The sequence below is a fragment of the Oncorhynchus nerka genome, linkage group LG3 (genome assembly GCF_034236695.1).
Source record: "Oncorhynchus nerka isolate Pitt River linkage group LG3, Oner_Uvic_2.0, whole genome shotgun sequence".
NCBI lineage: Eukaryota > Metazoa > Chordata > Actinopteri > Salmoniformes > Salmonidae > Oncorhynchus > Oncorhynchus nerka.
In genome coordinates, this window is record NC_088398.1 from 23,726,576 (window position 1) to 23,746,109 (window position 19,534).

General features: G+C 43.7%; 1 protein-coding gene across 1 annotated transcript in view; it reads right to left on the reverse strand.

The window, feature by feature from the left end:
* Window positions 1-1,363: 1,363 nt before the first annotated feature.
* Window positions 1,364-19,534, reverse strand: part of ago3a (argonaute RISC catalytic component 3a) — a 44,789-nt gene continuing 26,618 nt past the window's right edge. The window contains exons 11-19 of the mRNA XM_029627183.2: window positions 17,999-18,132; window positions 17,271-17,455; window positions 14,196-14,355; window positions 13,487-13,577; window positions 12,961-13,155; window positions 12,409-12,543; window positions 11,479-11,580; window positions 10,901-11,100; window positions 1,364-7,989 (exon numbers count right to left, since the gene is read on the reverse strand). Of these exons, the coding sequence (XP_029483043.1) occupies window positions 7,881-7,989; window positions 10,901-11,100; window positions 11,479-11,580; window positions 12,409-12,543; window positions 12,961-13,155; window positions 13,487-13,577; window positions 14,196-14,355; window positions 17,271-17,455; window positions 17,999-18,132 (1,311 nt within the window). The 3' untranslated portion in view covers window positions 1,364-7,880. The remainder of the gene's footprint in view (window positions 7,990-10,900; window positions 11,101-11,478; window positions 11,581-12,408; window positions 12,544-12,960; window positions 13,156-13,486; window positions 13,578-14,195; window positions 14,356-17,270; window positions 17,456-17,998; window positions 18,133-19,534) is intronic.

A 19,534-nucleotide genomic window follows, 5' to 3' on the forward strand; every position in this document is an offset into this window, starting at 1 on the left:
GTGAGCTTTACACCACTCCAGCCGACGCTTGGCATTGTGCATGGTGATCTTAGGCTTATGTGCAGCTGCTCGGCCGTGGAAACCTATTTCATGAAGCTCCCTACAAACAGTTATTCTGCTTACGTTGCTTTCAGAGGCAGTTTGGATCTTGGTAGTGAGTGTTGCAAGCAAGGACAGAAGGTTTTTATGTGCTTCAGCACTCAGAGGTCTCGTTCTGTGAGCTTGTGTGGCCTACCACTGTACGGCTGAGCTGCTGTTGTTCCTAGACGTTTCCACTTCACAGTAACAGCACTTACAGTTGACTGAGGCGGCTCTAGCAGGGCAGAAATTTGATGAACTGACTTGTTGGAAAGGTGGCATTCTATGAAGTGCCAAATCGAAAGTCACTGAGCTCTTCAGTAAGGGCCATTCTAATGCCAATGTTTGTCTATGGAGATTGCATGGCTGTGTGCTCGATTTTATACAGCTGTCGGCAAATAGCCAAATCCACTCATTTGAAGGGGTGTCGACGTACTGTGTGTGTGTGTGTAGAGATAGATCGATAGAGTTTCTAGTGGATAAACCATATGGTTTATGGGAAAATTGACAAATGAAAGAAAACACAACTAGTACACAATTGCATTATTTTCAATTAACTCTGCAACTCTTCCAAATACTGCCACCAGTTTGGCCACAAAACATTTTCATAACACATAGACAAAGTAAAAAAGTGTAAAAAAATAAAGGATCTCATTGTGAAACCCTCATTACTTCACTACGTTGGTTTATATTTAGGGTTACCGTTTTATACCGTTGTCATTCAATGTTTAATTTTACAATCTTATTACATTAAAATATATTTTGCATGTGGTAAAGCAGAGTGCCAGAGATTAGACACCTGTGATAATCTGAAGTACACAAAAATGCCACTAGGTGTCATCTGATAAAATTCCATATTCCTTGAAAGTTATCAGAATTCTGGTAGTTTACTTGTAAACCTAGAAAAAAAGTTTCCAGTAATATACACTCCCTTTGCCACACCATACAGGACTTACTTACCAAAAAATATGTTCTGACTTCTACTTCTCAAGACTATTTCTTTACATTCCTTGAAATGAAGAGACTAAATAACACAATCAGTCTACACTACAGGCAACTGTCTGGTGCAACAACATAGAATCAGAAGAATAATAGAACAATAGAATTCAAACACAGTGCAATGACATGTCATAATCATTTAGTAACATTACATCTGTGCTGAATCTACCTTCACTAGAACTGACTAGTGGCTACAGCCAGTAGCTATACACCACCATAAACGAAAGGGGGGTGTTTGATCACGTGTGCCTGCTTGGTCTAGAAACAAATATCATGAAGCGAAAGGTTTTAAAGCAAAGCTTTTTATTACAAGTATTAGTGAAAGATACACTTCAAATTGTAGCAAAGCAAAACAGAAGGCCTAAAATAAAGAATTTTTAAACAAAAGACATTTAAAACTGAAATAAAAAAGACCTGTTGGTACAACAGAGAGTTTGAAACATACAGAGTAGTAAGGGAGAGAGATGGAGGCATGGAACTCATGTGGCTACCTTGTTCTAATCATCAAACACCCATTGATTTTAGCTGGTGCCTCAGGACTCAAAATGGTATCACAGCGCACAATCCTAACTGACACACGTCAAATACAAAAATAACCTCAAGATACCGATGAAACATATAGGGAACCCTTTAAAAAGTCCAGCATTCATGGCCACTGATGAGATCGGTCTTCAAACCAGTGTAACATTGGGAAAACAGCATCCGATAATCTCTCGAGCAAATGTTTCTTCAAAATCTTTACATGGACTGCGAATAGACTGAAAGCAAGCTGCTTGCACACCAAACAGATCGCTAAATGGAGTCAACATGTCTACAAAGGATTTGTCTGTGGGTATTAGGTAGAAAAGCCTATTAAAAAAGTTTTGAACAGAGTTGACGACCCCTTCCAAGCTCCATGCCTCTGACCTCTGACCCTAGAGTGAGGTTGGAACAACTAACAGACACCGTGGGCAAACAGAACAGCAATGAATTATTACAACACCTTGATTCATTATACAGGTACAAGTCAGCACACAGAACCCTCGGGCTCTTGTTCTGACATCCACACACGTGGGGAAACATACACTTTGTACGTTGGGGCTCAACAACTACTGTAGCACTATTAGTGGTTTGAAAAGCCACACGAGGATGCTACTTTGGAGTTAGGCCATTTTTTTTGTACTCAACTCAGGCGTTCCGTAGTCATAAATAAAACCCAACAACGAAGTCAGAACACACTTAAGGCGGAGGCTTGTATTTGAGCGGAATGAGACTTTACACTCCACTCCTTCCTGTGTAAAAGTCTCTGGCACAAGGGAAACGTGAAAGGACAGAAGCCACACCTAACATCCTCTGCCTGAGCACAGTCACCATCATTCCCTCCTTCTCCTCTATTCTCACCCACCTGTACTCTACCAGGCCAGGGGAGTTTATATGGCTAACATATTAGCAGCTCTGGATGAGGATGTCAGTGGTCAGCTCAGTCTATGTGGTTCAGTAAAGGTTCCCCCTAACTCTACAGATGAGACGCAACATGTGGGGGTGGCCTCACCAAGATGGGAGGAGAGAACCGGGGAGAGAGGGAAGAGGGAGTACAAGAAGGTGGTAAGAGGACATATTAGAAGGCCTCTTCCCTTCACAAGGAGCCAAACAAGAAAGCTAAACATCTAGACGCAGGGGTCTACATAATTAATACCTCATTTAAAAACAAAAAAACAGGTCCCCCTGCTCAACTGTGCCCCTTCGTCCGCCCACCACCACGTCGCTGTGCTTGCGTGTCTGGAGAGGATAAGGCTTCAACATGGAGGGGGGTGGGGTGGTTTAAGGCCTCGTCCCCTAGCTCGACCTCCACCATGCTGCCAATGAGACTCTAGCTGGCCGCTCGTTTATACACTCAATAAATACAGCATAAAATATTTTGCAATATACATTTCATATACATATTAAAAATAACATTTAAATAGGACAACAAAATAAAACGTTCGGCTCAAGTCAGATAAGTGTTAAGACAAAAAAACTAAAACAAGAATATCTTACAGTTATACGTCTGTCTAAAATAGTTACAAGAATATCATAATCAGGTATTAATCAAGCATTATACTGTAATAACCAAAGCAATATTTGCAGTTTTTCCTCTGTGGTATAACATATGCAGCATACCAAGGTAAGTGAGGCGCATATTTTATTTTAAATCTCTTGTAAAGGTATCACTGACCGGTACCCCAAATGACTCATAAAGACCCTCGGAGTCTTATTCTACACCCGAACTTGCACCAAAACACCAATGAAAGTGGGCCCACTATCCTTCCATTAAGGACAAGACGGACACACGGCGGGGCGAGGGCATTGCACTAGGATGAGAGAATGCCATGGGCCAGACAACTGCAGACTTCCTAATATGGACGCCTTACACTGGAACACTTAAAAACCATTGGTGGTTTCAGATTCTTAAGGAGAAGCCATATAAATGCAGGCGGACTCGAAAACAGAGTCATCGTCAGCGAAGTCACATGAGCTACAGGCACGCTTTTAAAATGACCACCTAAGTAGCGATAGCAACCGTTGTTTGGCGTCGTAATCCAATTCCCTTTCCCAGAGGAGGAAAATCTCCTCATTCACATAATAAAACAAGTCCTCGATACACCACTGTATCTGGGAGGCGGGGATTGGAGGAGGAACAGACAGAAAACCTCTTGGCTTTATGTCTGAGTGAGAGTGGCAGTCTATAAAGTGCTGTGCTATGTTTGTCATTCGTGGGCAAAGGCTGTGTCACACACACATCGGTTTCAAATGTGACCTCGCTTGTCAATGCAAGTTCCACTGTACCAACCAACCGAGTCCATTGGTCCAGACTCAAAATGCACCACTAAGTGAACCCTCAACCACAATCATATACTTTAACAAACAGACTGCGGGTCCTCAGTATCAATCTTGGTGTGTGTGTGTGTGTGTATTGTGCATACAGCACCACCATTAAGAAAGGCACTTTCTGTGGCCTTCATCACTCTGCCATAGATTTACCTTCTACCCCGAAAAGAAAGAACTCAAAATCCAGTACATCTGTGCGTCACAGGCAAATGGAATGAACACAGACATAGCTACTGTACATATAGCTACTTTTCCATAGAGTATAGGAATCTCTGGGGTGATGTTTTAGACCTAGAAAGGCCTTGCTCATAAATATCTATAAACTAAGTACAACAAAAAAAAACTACTGAAAACAAAACGAACATCTGAAAAACGTTACCGACGACAATTTAGGGAGTTGTAATGTTATAAGGATGTTAGGCGAACACATCTGCTATATGTAAACCTGTGTTCTTTTGCCCAGGAAAATCTGAATGTTCTGTCGTCCTTGACGTTCATCATAATGTCAGCTTGGATGAGAGCTACGCTTGTCGCTTGCTAAACAATGTCCCGATCCAGACACGCCACCTCCCTCAAAATGGCACTTGGCCCTACTTCTCACTTTACACACACCAGAACCAGCCACATGCACAAAACCCCATCTAAACTACAATGCCCTACTCTGTACCAACCAACACATCCTTAACGTCTTCTGTCCTCTAGTCTTCCATCTTTTCTCCACTTCTCAGGGGAATCCGATGGCATATCGACTGGCTATGGAATGTAGTCCTCTGGCAATGGGAGGCAAAAGTCAGGAGAAAGTGGGGGGGAAACAAATGAGATTATAGACTGTCACATTGCAGACTTATACTGGAGGCCTTTCGGCTTTGTATTCCGGAGCACAAGAAGTGCCCCTGGTTGCGCGTGGAGAAAAGCAACAGTTACGAGCCAAGTCTCGCTCTATAGGGGCCTCATAACCCACAAGGCTCAACCTCAAACACTGCGGGCCACATCGGTACTAAACGTTCATGATGACCCGTCAGGGTAACCATCTCATTCCGGTTTCTCCCGCTCTCCCCCTACTCTACAGGCGTCAACTCCCGCCTGAGAAAGACGATCTGGATCAGAACAATTATGCTCTTAAAAAAAAAGTCTAACGATTCCATTTGGATTCTATGACAACAGGGAAGATCTGACAACAGCTGCCAAGAGTGCCAGAAATAGAAGCACCTCTTACTTCTAGAACTCAGAGGAGACAAGTCCACCACATCCCGATCCATAACAGTCTAACAATTCAGACACACGTTACATGTCGAAATACATTCACCGCCAATGTACGCACGCCAAAATAAACTAATTAATGTTATACATTGCCACGGGACACGAGTCAACAACAGTCTATTGCATTATCAACTCTTACGTATTTTATTACCGTTTACCTTTAATGAGATTATTACTATGATGATTAACTATATAACTACATATGTTAGATTTTTTTTTGTTAGCAAAAATAAGTGGTGTGAGCATTACAATAATGTGAAATGTACATATACACATCTTCCAATCTGGCTTTTGAAAAAGGCTTTTTGGACACTAGTGAAGATCATGAAGGCTCAAACTCATTGGCTTCCAGCCAGGGAAGGCTAGAGTTGGGAAGGCTGTCAAATGCGACTACAGGGGGACACAGGATTCTACCATTGGACCACACTACCGTTCACCTCTTGGGGCAGTCCTTGCCTTGAGAACTGCGTCCTCGTATCATTGTACCGTCAAAACAAGAGACTCTCAATGGCAACTGTTTCCACTAACAGTTAGGACAAGAATCCCTACAGTGCCCCACATAAGACCCTCTCGTTTACCTCATTGGGAGGTTTACTACAGTACATTTGTACCCCCCCCCCCCCCCCCAAAGGCCTACTCAGACTGCAAAATTCTCAAAGGGGCGCGGCAAGGAGGCCACCCCCCATAGCACCAGAGGCATGTGTTCGGTCTGACACACACTTCTTTTAGTGCAGATTATTGTCTCTCTCTTGAACACTAGGCATGCCTCACGTCAAAGAGCACAGAGGAGCTAAGCAGCGACCACACAAGTCACTCACTCAGTCTCCCGGACTTCCAAGATTCGTCGAGCTGTTGACTCGAGAAGACAGCTACGCTACTATTGGTTTGGATGCTCAGTTATATGGCGAAGAAAAAAATGAAATGTCGGCTTAGCTCTCCTGCCCGCTCATGACTGAGGCATGCCTCGATTCTTAGTCACCTTGAGTACATGTAGATATAGCAGCTAGATCCATGTCTGATGAGAATAGAGACAGAGTGCAGCACGACTTGATCTGCTAAAATACTGCTGCTATTAGGCAAAGACAATAGGATAAACTAACACACACAGAATATACATATTTCAATGCGATGTAATGTCTGTAAAAAAAAAAAAAATAAAAAAAAAAAAAGAGGCAAAATGTAGCTTAGTCAACTTTCTCCAGCTAAAATTTGCCCTTTAACTTCCTTGTTTGAATACATTTTAAAGGCTAGGATCTCCACATCATAATCCATCGATACAACTTCCATTTAACTGTTCATTTCCAAAACCAGGCACTTGATTTCTAACCCATAACACACTCACTGGCATAACCATTCGACCTCTGAACCCCTCTACTCCCCTTCATAAAGAGGAGCAACGGGAAAGTGCCAATTTTGTGAACAGAGTTCTCATAGGAGATCTGGGTTCTGCTACATTCTCGTAACGCACTGCTACAGACTTCCAGATATTCAAACCGTATCTTCTAGAAGAAGCTTCCTTCCCCTCAGCTAAAAGATTATTGCACTAGGAGAAAGCAACATGATCAGTCATTCAATTTAGGATCTTCCACCACAAATTCAAATCCAAGAGAGCGAATAGATCGAAAGAGCAATGAGATAGAAAGAATGCAGAATTAAAAACGCTCGTCTCATATTAAATTACTATATCTTGAGCGTACTAATAAATACTGGAAAGAATGGTAAAAAACAAACAAAACAAGCACCGTAAATATCAACACGATGTACAGGAAAGAAAATTCAAAACAGGGTCACATTGCAATGTAGTTAGTTGATGTGACAGCACATTAGACCTATGTCATAGGGGACTGACCTAGGGTGTGATATCATTGTATTACCCTCTATGATGTGTGCCAGCGTAAACGCACAGCACTTATTGGTTCAAGTCAAATGATAACCAGTTGGATATCATATGATTAGCATCATAGCTTATTCCCCAGACAGGTTGGGATTTTTGAAGAGAGCAGTTACACCGTTTAGACTCCAGGTGGCACTGTGCTCACAATAATAGCTTGTGTTCGTCTCCTACCACACAGTGTCCATTGACACACTCACACTTTTGATAAGTCACCATTGGCTAAAAAAAAAAAAAAAAGCTGGAGAGGAAAGGAGAGGAAAATACCAGTGTCAAGCTTGTGCGCAGTGATGGGTCTGCACCGATAGAGATCCACCCTTCACACTCCTGATCCTTTTCTTCTTCTCTCCTCAACCTTTGATGAAAGAAAAAGTCAAAACAGAACTAACCACGAAAAAGGGCAGGAAGTCCTGCCGTTAAAAACTGAGCTGATGTAAAAGGCATGATGACGAAAGGGAACCATTTCTGCAACGTTGACCATACACATCCGGAATCAAAACAGATCTCCTTCATGACCGGCGAAAAAGAGAGGGACTGGAGGAGGGTGGGGGCGGAGTTGGGGTGCCCAGGAAAAGCAGTTGGCTGGGTTAATATTGCATAATAGTGCCAAGTTCTTCCTCTCTTGTTTTAAAGCAGCGTCTGTCTGCATCCTCAGTCCATTGCGGGGGGCTTCCCCCACCCCCCTCTACACAGTGTCAGGTCCGGATTGACTGGTTGTGGGGGTTTGCAACCCTCCTTCTCTGGCAGGCGGGGCTTGTGTGTGTATGTGTGCTTTAAGTGCGGTGATGGTGGTGTGGGGTGGTGCTCAGGCGAAGTACATGGTCCTCAGCGTGTCGTGGTGAATCTGCACCGCCTTGGCCAGAGCCTGGGGGTCCCGACCGTTACTCTGACCAGAGACATGGCTGCCCTCCGCACTGGGAGAAGAGAAGACATTCATCAGGACAGAGAAATACATGAATGAATCAGAAAGACAGGTCTACTATCATACACACACTTCTCTGAAGCTACATGTTTTTTACATAGAAAGCTAGCTTTCTGGCGCTGCTTTGGGGGCAGTAAACTACCTAGCGCTGCTTTGGGGGCGGGGGCAGTAAACTACCTAGCGCTGCTTTGAGGGGGCAGTATACTACCTAGCGCTGCTTTGGGGGCAGTAAACTACCTAGCGCTGCTTTGAGGGGGCAGTATACTACCCAGCACTGCTTTGGAGGGGGGCAGTAAACTACCTAGCGCTGCTTTGGGGGGGCAGTATACTGCCTCGTGCTGCTTTTGGGGGTAATACTTCCTAGTGGTGCTCCTAGTGGCCGCCGACTTTAAAGCAGGGAAACTTAACTGTTTTACCATATTTCTATCAGCATGTTTAATGTGCAACCAGAGGGAGAAAAATTCTATACCACCTTTACTCCACACACAGAGACATGTACAAAGCTCTCCCTCACCCTCCATTTGGCAAATATGACCATAATTCTATCCTCCTGATTCCTGCTTACAAGCTAAAATTAAAGCAGGATGCACCAGTGACTCAGTCAATAAAAAAAAAAAGTGGTCAGATGAAGCAGATGCTAAGCTACAGGACAGCAAAAACTGGAATATGTTCCGGGATTCTTCAGATGGCATTGAGGAGTACACCACATCAGTCACTGGCTTCATCAATAAGTGCATCGATGACGTCATCCCCACAGTGACCGTACGTACATACCCCAACCAGAAGCCATGGATTACAGGCAACATCCGAACCGAGCTAAAGGCTAGAGCTGCCACTTTCAAGGAGAGGGACTCTAACCCGGAAGCATAAGAAATCCCACTATGTCCTCCAACGAACCATCAAAGTATCAATACAGGACTAAGATTGAATCCTACGACACCGGCTCCGACGCTCAGACTACAAAAGGGAAGCACAACCGAGAGCTGCCCAGTGACACGAGCCTACAGACGAGCTGAACCACTTCTATGCTCGTTTCGAGGCAAGTAACACTAAAACATGCACGAGAGCACCAGCTGTTCCAGACGACTGTGTGATCACGCTCTCCGCAGCCAATGTAAGACCATTAAACAGGTTAACATTCACAAGGCTGCACCGGCAGACGGATTACCAGGACGTGTACTGCGAGCATGCGCTGACCTACTGGCAAGTGTCTTCACAGACATTTTCAACCTCTCCCTGTCTGAGTCTGTAATACCAACATGTTTTAAACAGACCACCATAGTGCCTGTGCCCAAGAACACTAAGGTAACCAGCCTAAATGACTAGTGTCCCATAGCACTCACGTTTGTAGCCATGAAGTGCTTTGAAAGGCCAGTCATGGTTCACATCAACACCATTATCCCAGAAACCCTAGACCCATTCCAATTTGCATACCACCCCAACAGATCCTCAGATGATGCCATCTCTATTGTACTCCACACTGCCCTTTCCCACCTGTACAAAAGGAACACCAATGTGAGAATGCTATTCAATGACTACAGCTCAGCGATCAACATCAAAGTGCCCTCAAAACTCATCAATAACCTGGGACTAAACACCTCCCTCTGCAACTGGATCCTGGACTTCCTGACGGGCCGCCCCCCCCAGGTGGTAAGGGTAGGTAACAACACATCCACCACGCTGATCCTCAACACAGGGGCCCCTCAGGGGTGCGTGCTCAGTCCCCTCCTGTGCTCGCTGTTCACTCATGATTGCACGGCCAGGCACGACTCCAACACCATCATTAAGTTTGCCGATGACAACAGTGGTAGGCCTGATCACCGACAACGACGAGACAGTCTATAGGGAGGAGGTCAGAGACCTGGCCATGTGGTGCCAGGACAACAATCTCTCCCTCAGTGTGATCAAGACAAATGAGACGATTGTGGACAACAGGAAAAGGAGGACCGAGCACGCTCCCATTCTCATTGATGAGGCTGTAGTGGAGCAAGTTGGGAGCTTCAAGTTCCTTGGTGTCCACCTCATCAACAAACTAACATGGCTCAAAACCTATTACCCCTCAGGAGACTGAAAAGTTTTGGCATGGGTCCTCAGATCCTCTAAAGGTTCTACAGCTGCACCATCGAGATCATCCTGCCTGGTATGGTACCTGCTCGCCCTCCGATCGCAAGGCACTACAGAGGGTAGTGCGTACAGCCCAATATATCACTGGGGCCAAGCTTCCTGCCATCCAGGACATCTATACCATGCGGTGTCAGAGGAAGGCCTTAAAAATTGTCAAAGACTCCAGCCACCCTAGTCAGACTGTTCTCTCTGCTACCGCATGTCAAGCGGTACCGGAGTGACAAGTCTAGGTCCAAGCCACAAGACTCCTGAACATCTATTGCTGCCCCCCCCCTTTACACCGCAGATACACTGTTAATATCTATGCATAGTCAGTTTATTAACTCTACTTACATGTACATATTACCTCAATTAACCGGTGACCCCGCACATTGACTCTGTACCGGTACCTTCTGTATATTGTCTCGCTATTGTTATTTTACTGTTGCTCTTGAACTACTTGTTATTTTTAATTCTTAACTCTATTTTCTTAAAACTGCATTGTTGATTGGAGGCTCGTAAGTAAGTAAGCATTTCACTGCAACTACACTACACCTGTTGTATTCGACACGTGACTAAAACAATTTGATTTGGGGGCAGTATACTATCGAGCGCTGCTTTGGTGGCAGTAGAACACGAAAAAAAAACAGTAATGTTGTACTGTACATTTCACCAAAAATAGATAGGAAATATGAAATAATGTTGAGCACAACAGAGGCGAAGCATGCAGAAACACTGAACCAGCCCAGATTGTTTTGTGCAGTGACAGAGTGACCCCCACCCCTATCCCTGCCAATCACCTGTCGTGCTCCTTGTCCACCAGATGGTAGCGGGCACGGAAGGCCACCAGGTGAGCGTAGTAGGCTGGCGCGGGGATGGAGACAGAGCGGGTACAGCGCACGTAGGTGTGGCACAGCTGGTAGGTGAGCAGCTGGAACTCATCGGCCGTGAAGCAGTTGTCGTCCCACAGGACGTGGTAGTGGGATGGCCGACTGGTCCCCTGGGGAAAGCAGACAGCAGACGTTACACATACTACACAGCCTCAATTTGGGGATTTAATGGAGATGTGGTACAAAAAGTGATGTAGAAAGACAAATGGCGTTCAACTAAAACTCTGGACAATTTAAAATGAGGTATAGGCCTATTTATTTGCAAATGTAGTCTCATTTTTTTCAACTTCAAAACCAAAGGGTGTTTGGTAGTTTAGTTTCAGTAAAGAACGGTTTACCTTCCAAAAACCAAAACACGCAGTGTGAATAAAGTGCGTTTAAAGTCTAAAAAGACAGCGTATTTCCCGAGACTTCATGAAGTCATTTCCTGAGAGGAAGGTGCAGTGAGGCAGCAGGCTAGATGAACAGGTGGTGAAATGCTGCAGTACCTGTATTCCAGCGTGACTGCAGAGGTAAAAGTCAAACTCGTACGGGTGCGTGATGTCCGTGTCCACCGTGGTGCCCGCAGGAATGTTTCCACTGCGTCCAACCTGAACGAAGAGAACATGTCGATTTGAGGTCATTATTAATAACTGCCCACGTTAAAAAAATCCTTCCATCTGTCCTGTTCTACTTCAACACCAAGCTTCACACACATCCATTCATTGAACTTTCCCCTTGGACTCATTTAATGACGTCAGGAAGTGAACGAACGGAGGGAGGAGTAGTGTTTATTTTTTAGATTTACCTTTATTTAACTAGGCAAGTTGGTTAAGAACAAATTCTTATTTACAATGACGGCCTACCCCGACCAAACACTAACGACGCTGGGCCAATTGTGTGCCGCCTCCACAGCTCTGAATGATGTAGTCTACAAATGACCAGAATAATGACTGAATTGATTTCTCCTTGTCCGTCAAAGTTCACTTCACTTGTAAACAAGGTGATAACTCCAAAAGCCCTGCTCTCCCAGGCCTCGAGTGGCACTCCAGGTGCGTCAATCAGGCCTAATGCTATAATGGAATAGAATTACCAGGGGTGAGGAGAGCAGGCCCATTGACAACAGTGTAATTGGATAATTAGGACAACCATTTAGAGCAGTTAATAAAACACCACGGACCAACTCTGTAACACACAGTTCCCCCCCCCTAATCTATAAAGGGCGTTTCACACTGCTGAGCCAAACAGAGTTCAGTCAAGCTGTAGTGAGCTGGCCTGGTTACACATCTACTAAAGCTGTTGGAACGGTGCTAGAAGAAAACGTAAGAGTCAGTTTGGGTGTGATTTGGCCCCATAGTGTGACTCAGGCATGGGTATTATCTCAGAATGACCCGAAGGTAGCTGGGAGGGTGGCCGGAAGGAAAAGTGGGCCCACTCACCCTTTCGTTGCGGTCGGCACAGAAGAGGCGGGTGTGGTGGCGTTTCTGGACCACGATGTAGGTGATGCCAGGCTGGTACTCCTTCTCTAAGCCAATGCAAGCCTCGCGGATGGCCAGCAGCTCGTAGTACAACACCTGGGGTGGGCAGATGGATAAAACAGGGTTCAAAACATCCATTATTGACGATATGACTTTGAATGTCCTCCATCTCCGTTACGGGCAAGTTTTTCCTAGTTCGCACCAGTTGAGGCAGATGATATATAGGCCTCAACATGGCACCCTTTCACCACCATCTGACAACGTGACAGGTAAATAAGTCATGTTTTGGTCACAGTCATGCATGTTACTCTAATGTCCTCTTAGTGGAAATTCATGATGTGCATCAATGGTTTACTTACACAGATAGGACATCTACCTAACTTTAACAGTTTATTTAAAGAGGGAAAACATTTGACATGCAACCTTTGACCCTCTGGTTTCTGATGTTCTGGAGGTTTGAGAGAGAGACTTACATTTTCTTGTCCCTAGGACAATCACTCGGTCTTTACTCACCTGTCTGAACTGGCCCTCTGACACTCCGTCCCTGTAGAAGATGATCCTGGTGGGCTTGTAGCGGGTCGACTTGTAGAACTGGATCAGCAGCTCTCGCACCATAGAGGCCAGATCCTGGATCACCTCCTGTCTGGGCCTCTGGACCCGGACTGTGGCACAGTACCTGCTGGGGTGGGCGTCCATACTGCCCACCACCTGGAGAGAGAGAAATGTAATAGAGAGAAACAGGGTGAGAGAGAGTGAGAGAAACAAACCAGCGCTGCACAAATTGATTAGCTCTGCACAAACATTATGAACTTGAATGCAGTGGCGGTACAGTATAGACCAGGCCACAGAAGTCTCAAACATGTAGTTCTCAGGCCAGCCTCAGGCCAGATGAGGCCCGCGAGCCTATTTAATGCAGCCTGCGGTTGTCTCAGTAAATGTGGACCATGGTTGCAATAGTAAAAAAATATATAAATGTGGACCCTGGGCAAAATGAGTTTGAGACTACTGGTATAGGCCAATAGGAGTTAAGTGAACTCACTGCAGCAATGGAGGGCTTCTTCCCATCTCCAGCCGGGGGGTGTGTAACGTCCGCCCCCAGGAAGATGATTGGCTGCTGGAATACTGAGGGTCTGGGTGGAGGAAGAGAGAAGGACCAATGAAGACAGAGTTCAAACAAAGGTTCTCTAATATGATTAAGGGTTTAGATTTCACACAATATGTACATTTATGTCAATCATAAATTGGAAGACTCTTGATTAGGAGATTGATATTGATGGAATATGTGTACAAATAAAATAAACATTCTCAAGACCAATACACACTTTGTTAGGCTAAGTTTAAACGGATGCCCCGCTTCACAGGTCTAAAAAAAAAAAAAAAAAAAACATTTGAACAAGTAATTTGATTCATATGAATGATTCTTTGACAAAACAAACGATTCACTAAGTGATTATAGTAGTTGGGATTCGGTTCAATCGCGGTGATCGAATCATGTGAATCAAAAAATAATAATTGTGAATCGCAAACAGTAATTTTAGGAAAAAATATTGTCTGTAGCCTCCCTTTTGGAATAGGTGGCGACAAAACTTGTTTTGTAGCTACTTCAAGCTGATTTATGCACACTTCTAAAGGAAGATAAATATGACTAAATTAGAAAAGGTACATACATTTCCAAAATAAATGTGCTCGCTTTAGCCGAATAAAAATATTTTCAACAGTCCTATCCTCCAGCCACAGTGGCCACGTACCGTTGGTGGGGCACCAGGATATTGTTGATTCCCCCCAGCTTGACGTTGATCTTGAGGCAGAGGTTGGAGAGGGTCTGGGGGGACGTCTTCACCACGTTCTTCACCTGGACACACTGAGTGGCCATTCCTAGGAGAGTATCTCCCACCCTCTTCACCTCAGCTACACAGGACCAGTAACAGGAAGTGATCAATCAATCTCTGTGCAATTAACAGTCCGATTAGGAAAGTAAAGAGTAAAGTACCACCTATGCATTAAAGGGAAAGCATTGATAGATAACAGACGATGTACATCTGTCTGGTAACACACAACAGCACACATCCCTTATCGAAGCTGCTTCAGCAACACAAGAGTTTCAAAGAAAAGCAAATGCTTTGGTAGAGGTATTATATAGATACAGAACATGCTTTGGTAGAGGTATTATATAGATACAGAACATGCTTTGGTAGAGGTATTATATAGATACAGAACATGCTTTGGTAGAGGTATTATATAGATACAGAACATGCTTTGGTAGAGGTATTATATAGATACAGAACATGCTTTGGTAGAGGTATTATATAGATACAGAACATGCTTTGGTAGCGGTTTTATATAGATACAGAACATGCTTTGGTAGAGGTATTATATAGATACAGAAAATGCTTTGGTAGAGGTATTATATAGATACAGAAAATGCTTTGGTATAGGTATTATATAGATACAGAAAATGCTTTGGTAGAGGTATTATATAGATACAGAAAATGTTTGACCGTGAATCAGCACGGATAAGGTGATTCCAATGAACATCATGTGAATACGTACAGTTGAAGTCGGAAGTTTACATACACTTAGGTTGGAGTCATTAAAACTCATTTTTCAACCACTCCACAAATGTCTTCTTAACAAACTATAGTTTTGGCAAGTCGGTTAGGACATCTACTTTGTGCATGACACAAATAATTTTTCCAACAATTGTTTACAGAGATTATTTGACTGTATCACAATTCCAGTGGGTCAGAAGTTTACATACACTAAGTTGACTGACTTTAAACAGCTTGGAAAATTCCAGAAAATAATGTCATGACTTTAGAAGCTTCTGATAGGCGAATTGACATAATTTGAGTCAATTTGAGGTGTACCTGTGTATGTATTTCAAGGACTACCTTCAAACTCAGTGCCTCTTTGCTTGACATCAATGCAAAACCAAAAGAAATCAACCAAGACCTCAGAAAAGAATTGTAGACCTCCACAAGTCTGGTTCATCCTTGGGAGCAATTTCCAAACGCCTGAAGGTACCACGTTCATCTGTACAAACAATAGTACGCAAGTATAACCACCATGGGACCACGTAGCCATCATACCGCTCAGGAAGGAGACACGTTCTGTCTCCTAGAGATGAACATACTTTGGTGCGAAAAGTGCAAATCAAACCCAAAACAGCAGCAAAGGACCTTGTGAAGATGCTGGAGGAAACAGATACCAAAGTATCTATATCCACAGTAAAACAAGTCCTATATCGACATAACCTGAAAGGCCACTCAGCAAGGAAGAAGCCACTGCTCCAAAACTGCCAAACACTGCCAAAAAAAGCCAGACTACGGTTTACAACTGCACATGGGGAAAATATTATAATTTTTGGAGAACTGTCCTATGGTCTGATGAAACAAAAAAACAAATGTTTGGCCATAATGACCATCGTTATGTTTGGAGGAAAAGGGGGGAGGCTTGCAAGCCGAAGAACACCATCCCAAACGTGAAGCACATGGGTGGCAGCATCATGTTGTGGGGGTGCTTTGCTGCAGGAGGGACTGGTGCACTTCACAAAATAGATGGCATCATGAGGAAGTAACATTATGTGGATATATTGAAGCAACATCTCAAGACATCAGTCTAGTTATAGCTTGGTCGCAAATGGGTCTTCCAAATGGATAATAACCCCAAACATACTTCCAAAGTTGTGGCAAAATGCAGGGACAACAAAGTCAAGGTATTGGAGTGGCCATCACAATGTCCTGACCTCAATCGTATAGAATATTTGTGGGCAGAACTGAAAAAGTGTGAGAGCAAGGAGGCCTACACACCTCACTCAGTTACACCAGCTCTGTCAAGAAGAATGGGCCAAAATTCACCCAACTTATTGTGGGAAGCTTGTGGAAGGCTACCCGAAACATTTGACCCAAGTTAAACAATTTAAAGGCAATGCTACCAAATACTAATTGAGTGTATGTAAACTTCATCACACTGGGAATGTGATGAATGATAAAAGCTGAAATAAAGCACTCTACTATTATTCTGACATTTCACATTCTTAAAATAAAGTGGTGATCCTAACTAACCTAAGACAGGGAATTTTTACTAGGATTAAATGTCAGGAATTGTGAAAAACTGAGTTTAAATGTATTTGGCTAAGGTGTATGTAAGCTTCCGACTTCAACTGTACACTACCATTCAAAAGTTTGGGGTCACTTAGAAATGTCTTAAAAAAAATACATTTTTTTGTCCATTAAATTGATCAGAAATACAGTGTAGACATTGTTAATGTTGTAAATGACTATTGAAGCTGGAAACGGCAGATTTTGTGGAATATCTACATAGGCGTACATAGGACCATGATCGGCAACCATCACTCCTGTGTTCCAATGGCATGTTGTGTTCGCTAATCCAAGATTATCATAAAACAAATTAAATTAATTAAGCATTAGAAAACCCTTTTGCAATTATGTTAGCAGAGCTGAACATGGTTGTGCTGATTAAAGAAACAATACAACTGGCCTTCTTTAGACTAGTTGAGTATCTGGAACATCAGCATTTCTGGGTTCGATTACAGGCTCAAAATAGCCAGAAACAAAAACATTTATGAAACTGTTGACTGATGTTTTGCGGGTACTGTTTAATGAAGCTGCCAGTTGAAGACTTGTGAGGCGTCTGTTTCTAAAACTAGACACTAATGTACTTGTCCTCTTGCTCAGTTGTGCACCTGGGCCTCCTACTCCTTTTTCTATTCTGTGCTTTTCTTTCTTTCTTTCAAAAACAAGAACATTTCTAAGTGACCCCAAACTTCTGAACAGTAGTTTATGTCAATGGGTGCCGCCTACCATAGACTGGGGTCTTTCCAGGCAGGATGACGATGATGAGCTGCAGTCCAGAGTAGGTGTTCTTCAGGTGCCTGAACATGGGCTCCACACTGTCGGCTCCCTGGGCGTATTTACAGAAACACGGCTGGCCCTGGATGGGCATCCCAGCATCCTTGGAGATCTTACGCAGCTGGTCTGTGAAACCCCTATAGAAGGAGGTGGGTAATGGATGGAGGAAGAGAGAGGGATGCAGAAGAGAGTGATGGAGGAATTAGGGAGGGAAAGAGGAATGAGGGAGGGAAAGACAGTAATGGAGAAATGAGGGAGGGGGAGGAGGGGAAAAGGAAGGGTTGTAAAGACCAAATATAATCTGGTTGGTTAGGGAACGGTTTAGTAATGTAATCCTTGAGAGTCGCTGTGTAAATCCTAAGGTTGTATCAGAGGCGTAGAGGACAAACTAATTACACAAGGATCACTTTCTTATCTGGAAGGCCATCTTCAACACACATCCGTAGCAGGGAGGTATTCCTTTCCATATATCCCTGTGGCTATGTGAAAAGCTGCTTCATGAATAGGAGGGGGCACCAAATGGAAGAAGATGTACTGAAACAGGGCAGGACTACCTGGACCAATAAGAAATGCTCATTTTCGTTTTCCATTGAACATTTTGCCAAGGTGTGCCCTAACGAGCATAACCCAGTTGTACACATAGTAAGTGGGTGAAACAGATAAGACTGGTTGGTTCTTACTTGAGGATCTCCTCGCGACACTGCCTCTGTGTGGCAAAACATGCGATGGCCCACATCTTGATCTCCACTCCCGTGTGGAACTGTTTGCCCCTCATGTCCCACACCCCGTGACTTGGGGTGGCCACCGTCCGGTTCTGAAACCACAGTGTAGTACGGTTGATCTGCTGCGTGGTGTACACACACACACACACACACACACACAGACTTCTGCATGCACACACACTTGTTTTTCATATCCTTGTGGGGACCTAAAATGTATTACCGTTAAAAACCCTTACTCCAACCTTAACACCTAACCCTAATTGTAAGCCTAAACCTAACCCCCAAGTTTAAAATAGCCTTTGTTCTCAGAGGGATCATTATCAATGTTTTATAATCCTTGGAGACATTTGGGGATTTCAGGTCCCCACGAGGATAGAAAATCAGTGCACAGTAATCACATACACCCAATGGAGTAGGACATGCTGTACAGATTCAACAGTCAAGACACTTCAGAAAGTCATGCAGGCACACATGTATAAATTACACAGAAAATAATTGTGTGTAGACACCAACACTTATTGGATACATTTAAAGCAAAACACACATGAAAAAGTACGTGAACCCTTTGGAATTACCTGGATTTCTGCATGAATTGGCCATACGATTTGATCTGATCTTCATCTAAGTCACAACAATAGACAGTGTGCTTAAACTAATTAACACAAATTATTGTATTTTTCATGTCTATATTGAATACATAATTTAAACATTCGTAGTTTAGGTTGGAAAAAGTATGTGAACCCCTGGGCTAATGACTTTTCCAAATGCTAATTGGTGTCAGGAGTCAGCTAACCTGGAGTCCAATCAATGAGACGAGATTGGAGACGTTGGTTAGACCTGCCCGACATTTAAAAAATAATCATAAATAAAACATCTCACAAAATTTGAGTGCAAGAAGCATTGCCTGATGTGAACCATGCCTCGAACAAGAGATATCTCATAAGACCTAAGATTAAGAATTGTTGACTTGCATAAAGCTGGAAAGGGTTGCAAAAGTATCTCCCAAAGCCTTGGAAGTTCATCAGTCCATGGTAAGACAAATGGTCTATAAATGGAGAAAGTTCAGCACTGTTGCTACTCTCCCTAGGAGTGGCCGTCCTGCAAAGATGACTTAGCATTCTGCACCTTGCTCTTGCAATGAGGTTAAGAAGAGTGTCAGCTAAAGACTGACAGAAATCTCTGGAACGTGCTAACATCTCTGTTGAAGAGTCCACAATACGTAAAACACTAAACCAGAATGGTGTTCATGGGAGGACACCACGGAAGAAGCCACTGCTGTCCAAAAAACCCCATTGCTGCACGTTCCACAGCACTACTGGCAAAGTATTCTGTGGACATATTAAACTAAAGTTCAGTTGTTTAGAAGGAACACACAACACTACATGTGGAGAAAAAAAAGGCACAGCACATCAACATCTTGGGGCGGCAGGTAGCCTAGTGGTTAGAGCGTTGGACTTGTAACCGAAAGGTTGCAAAATCGAATCCCCGGCCTGA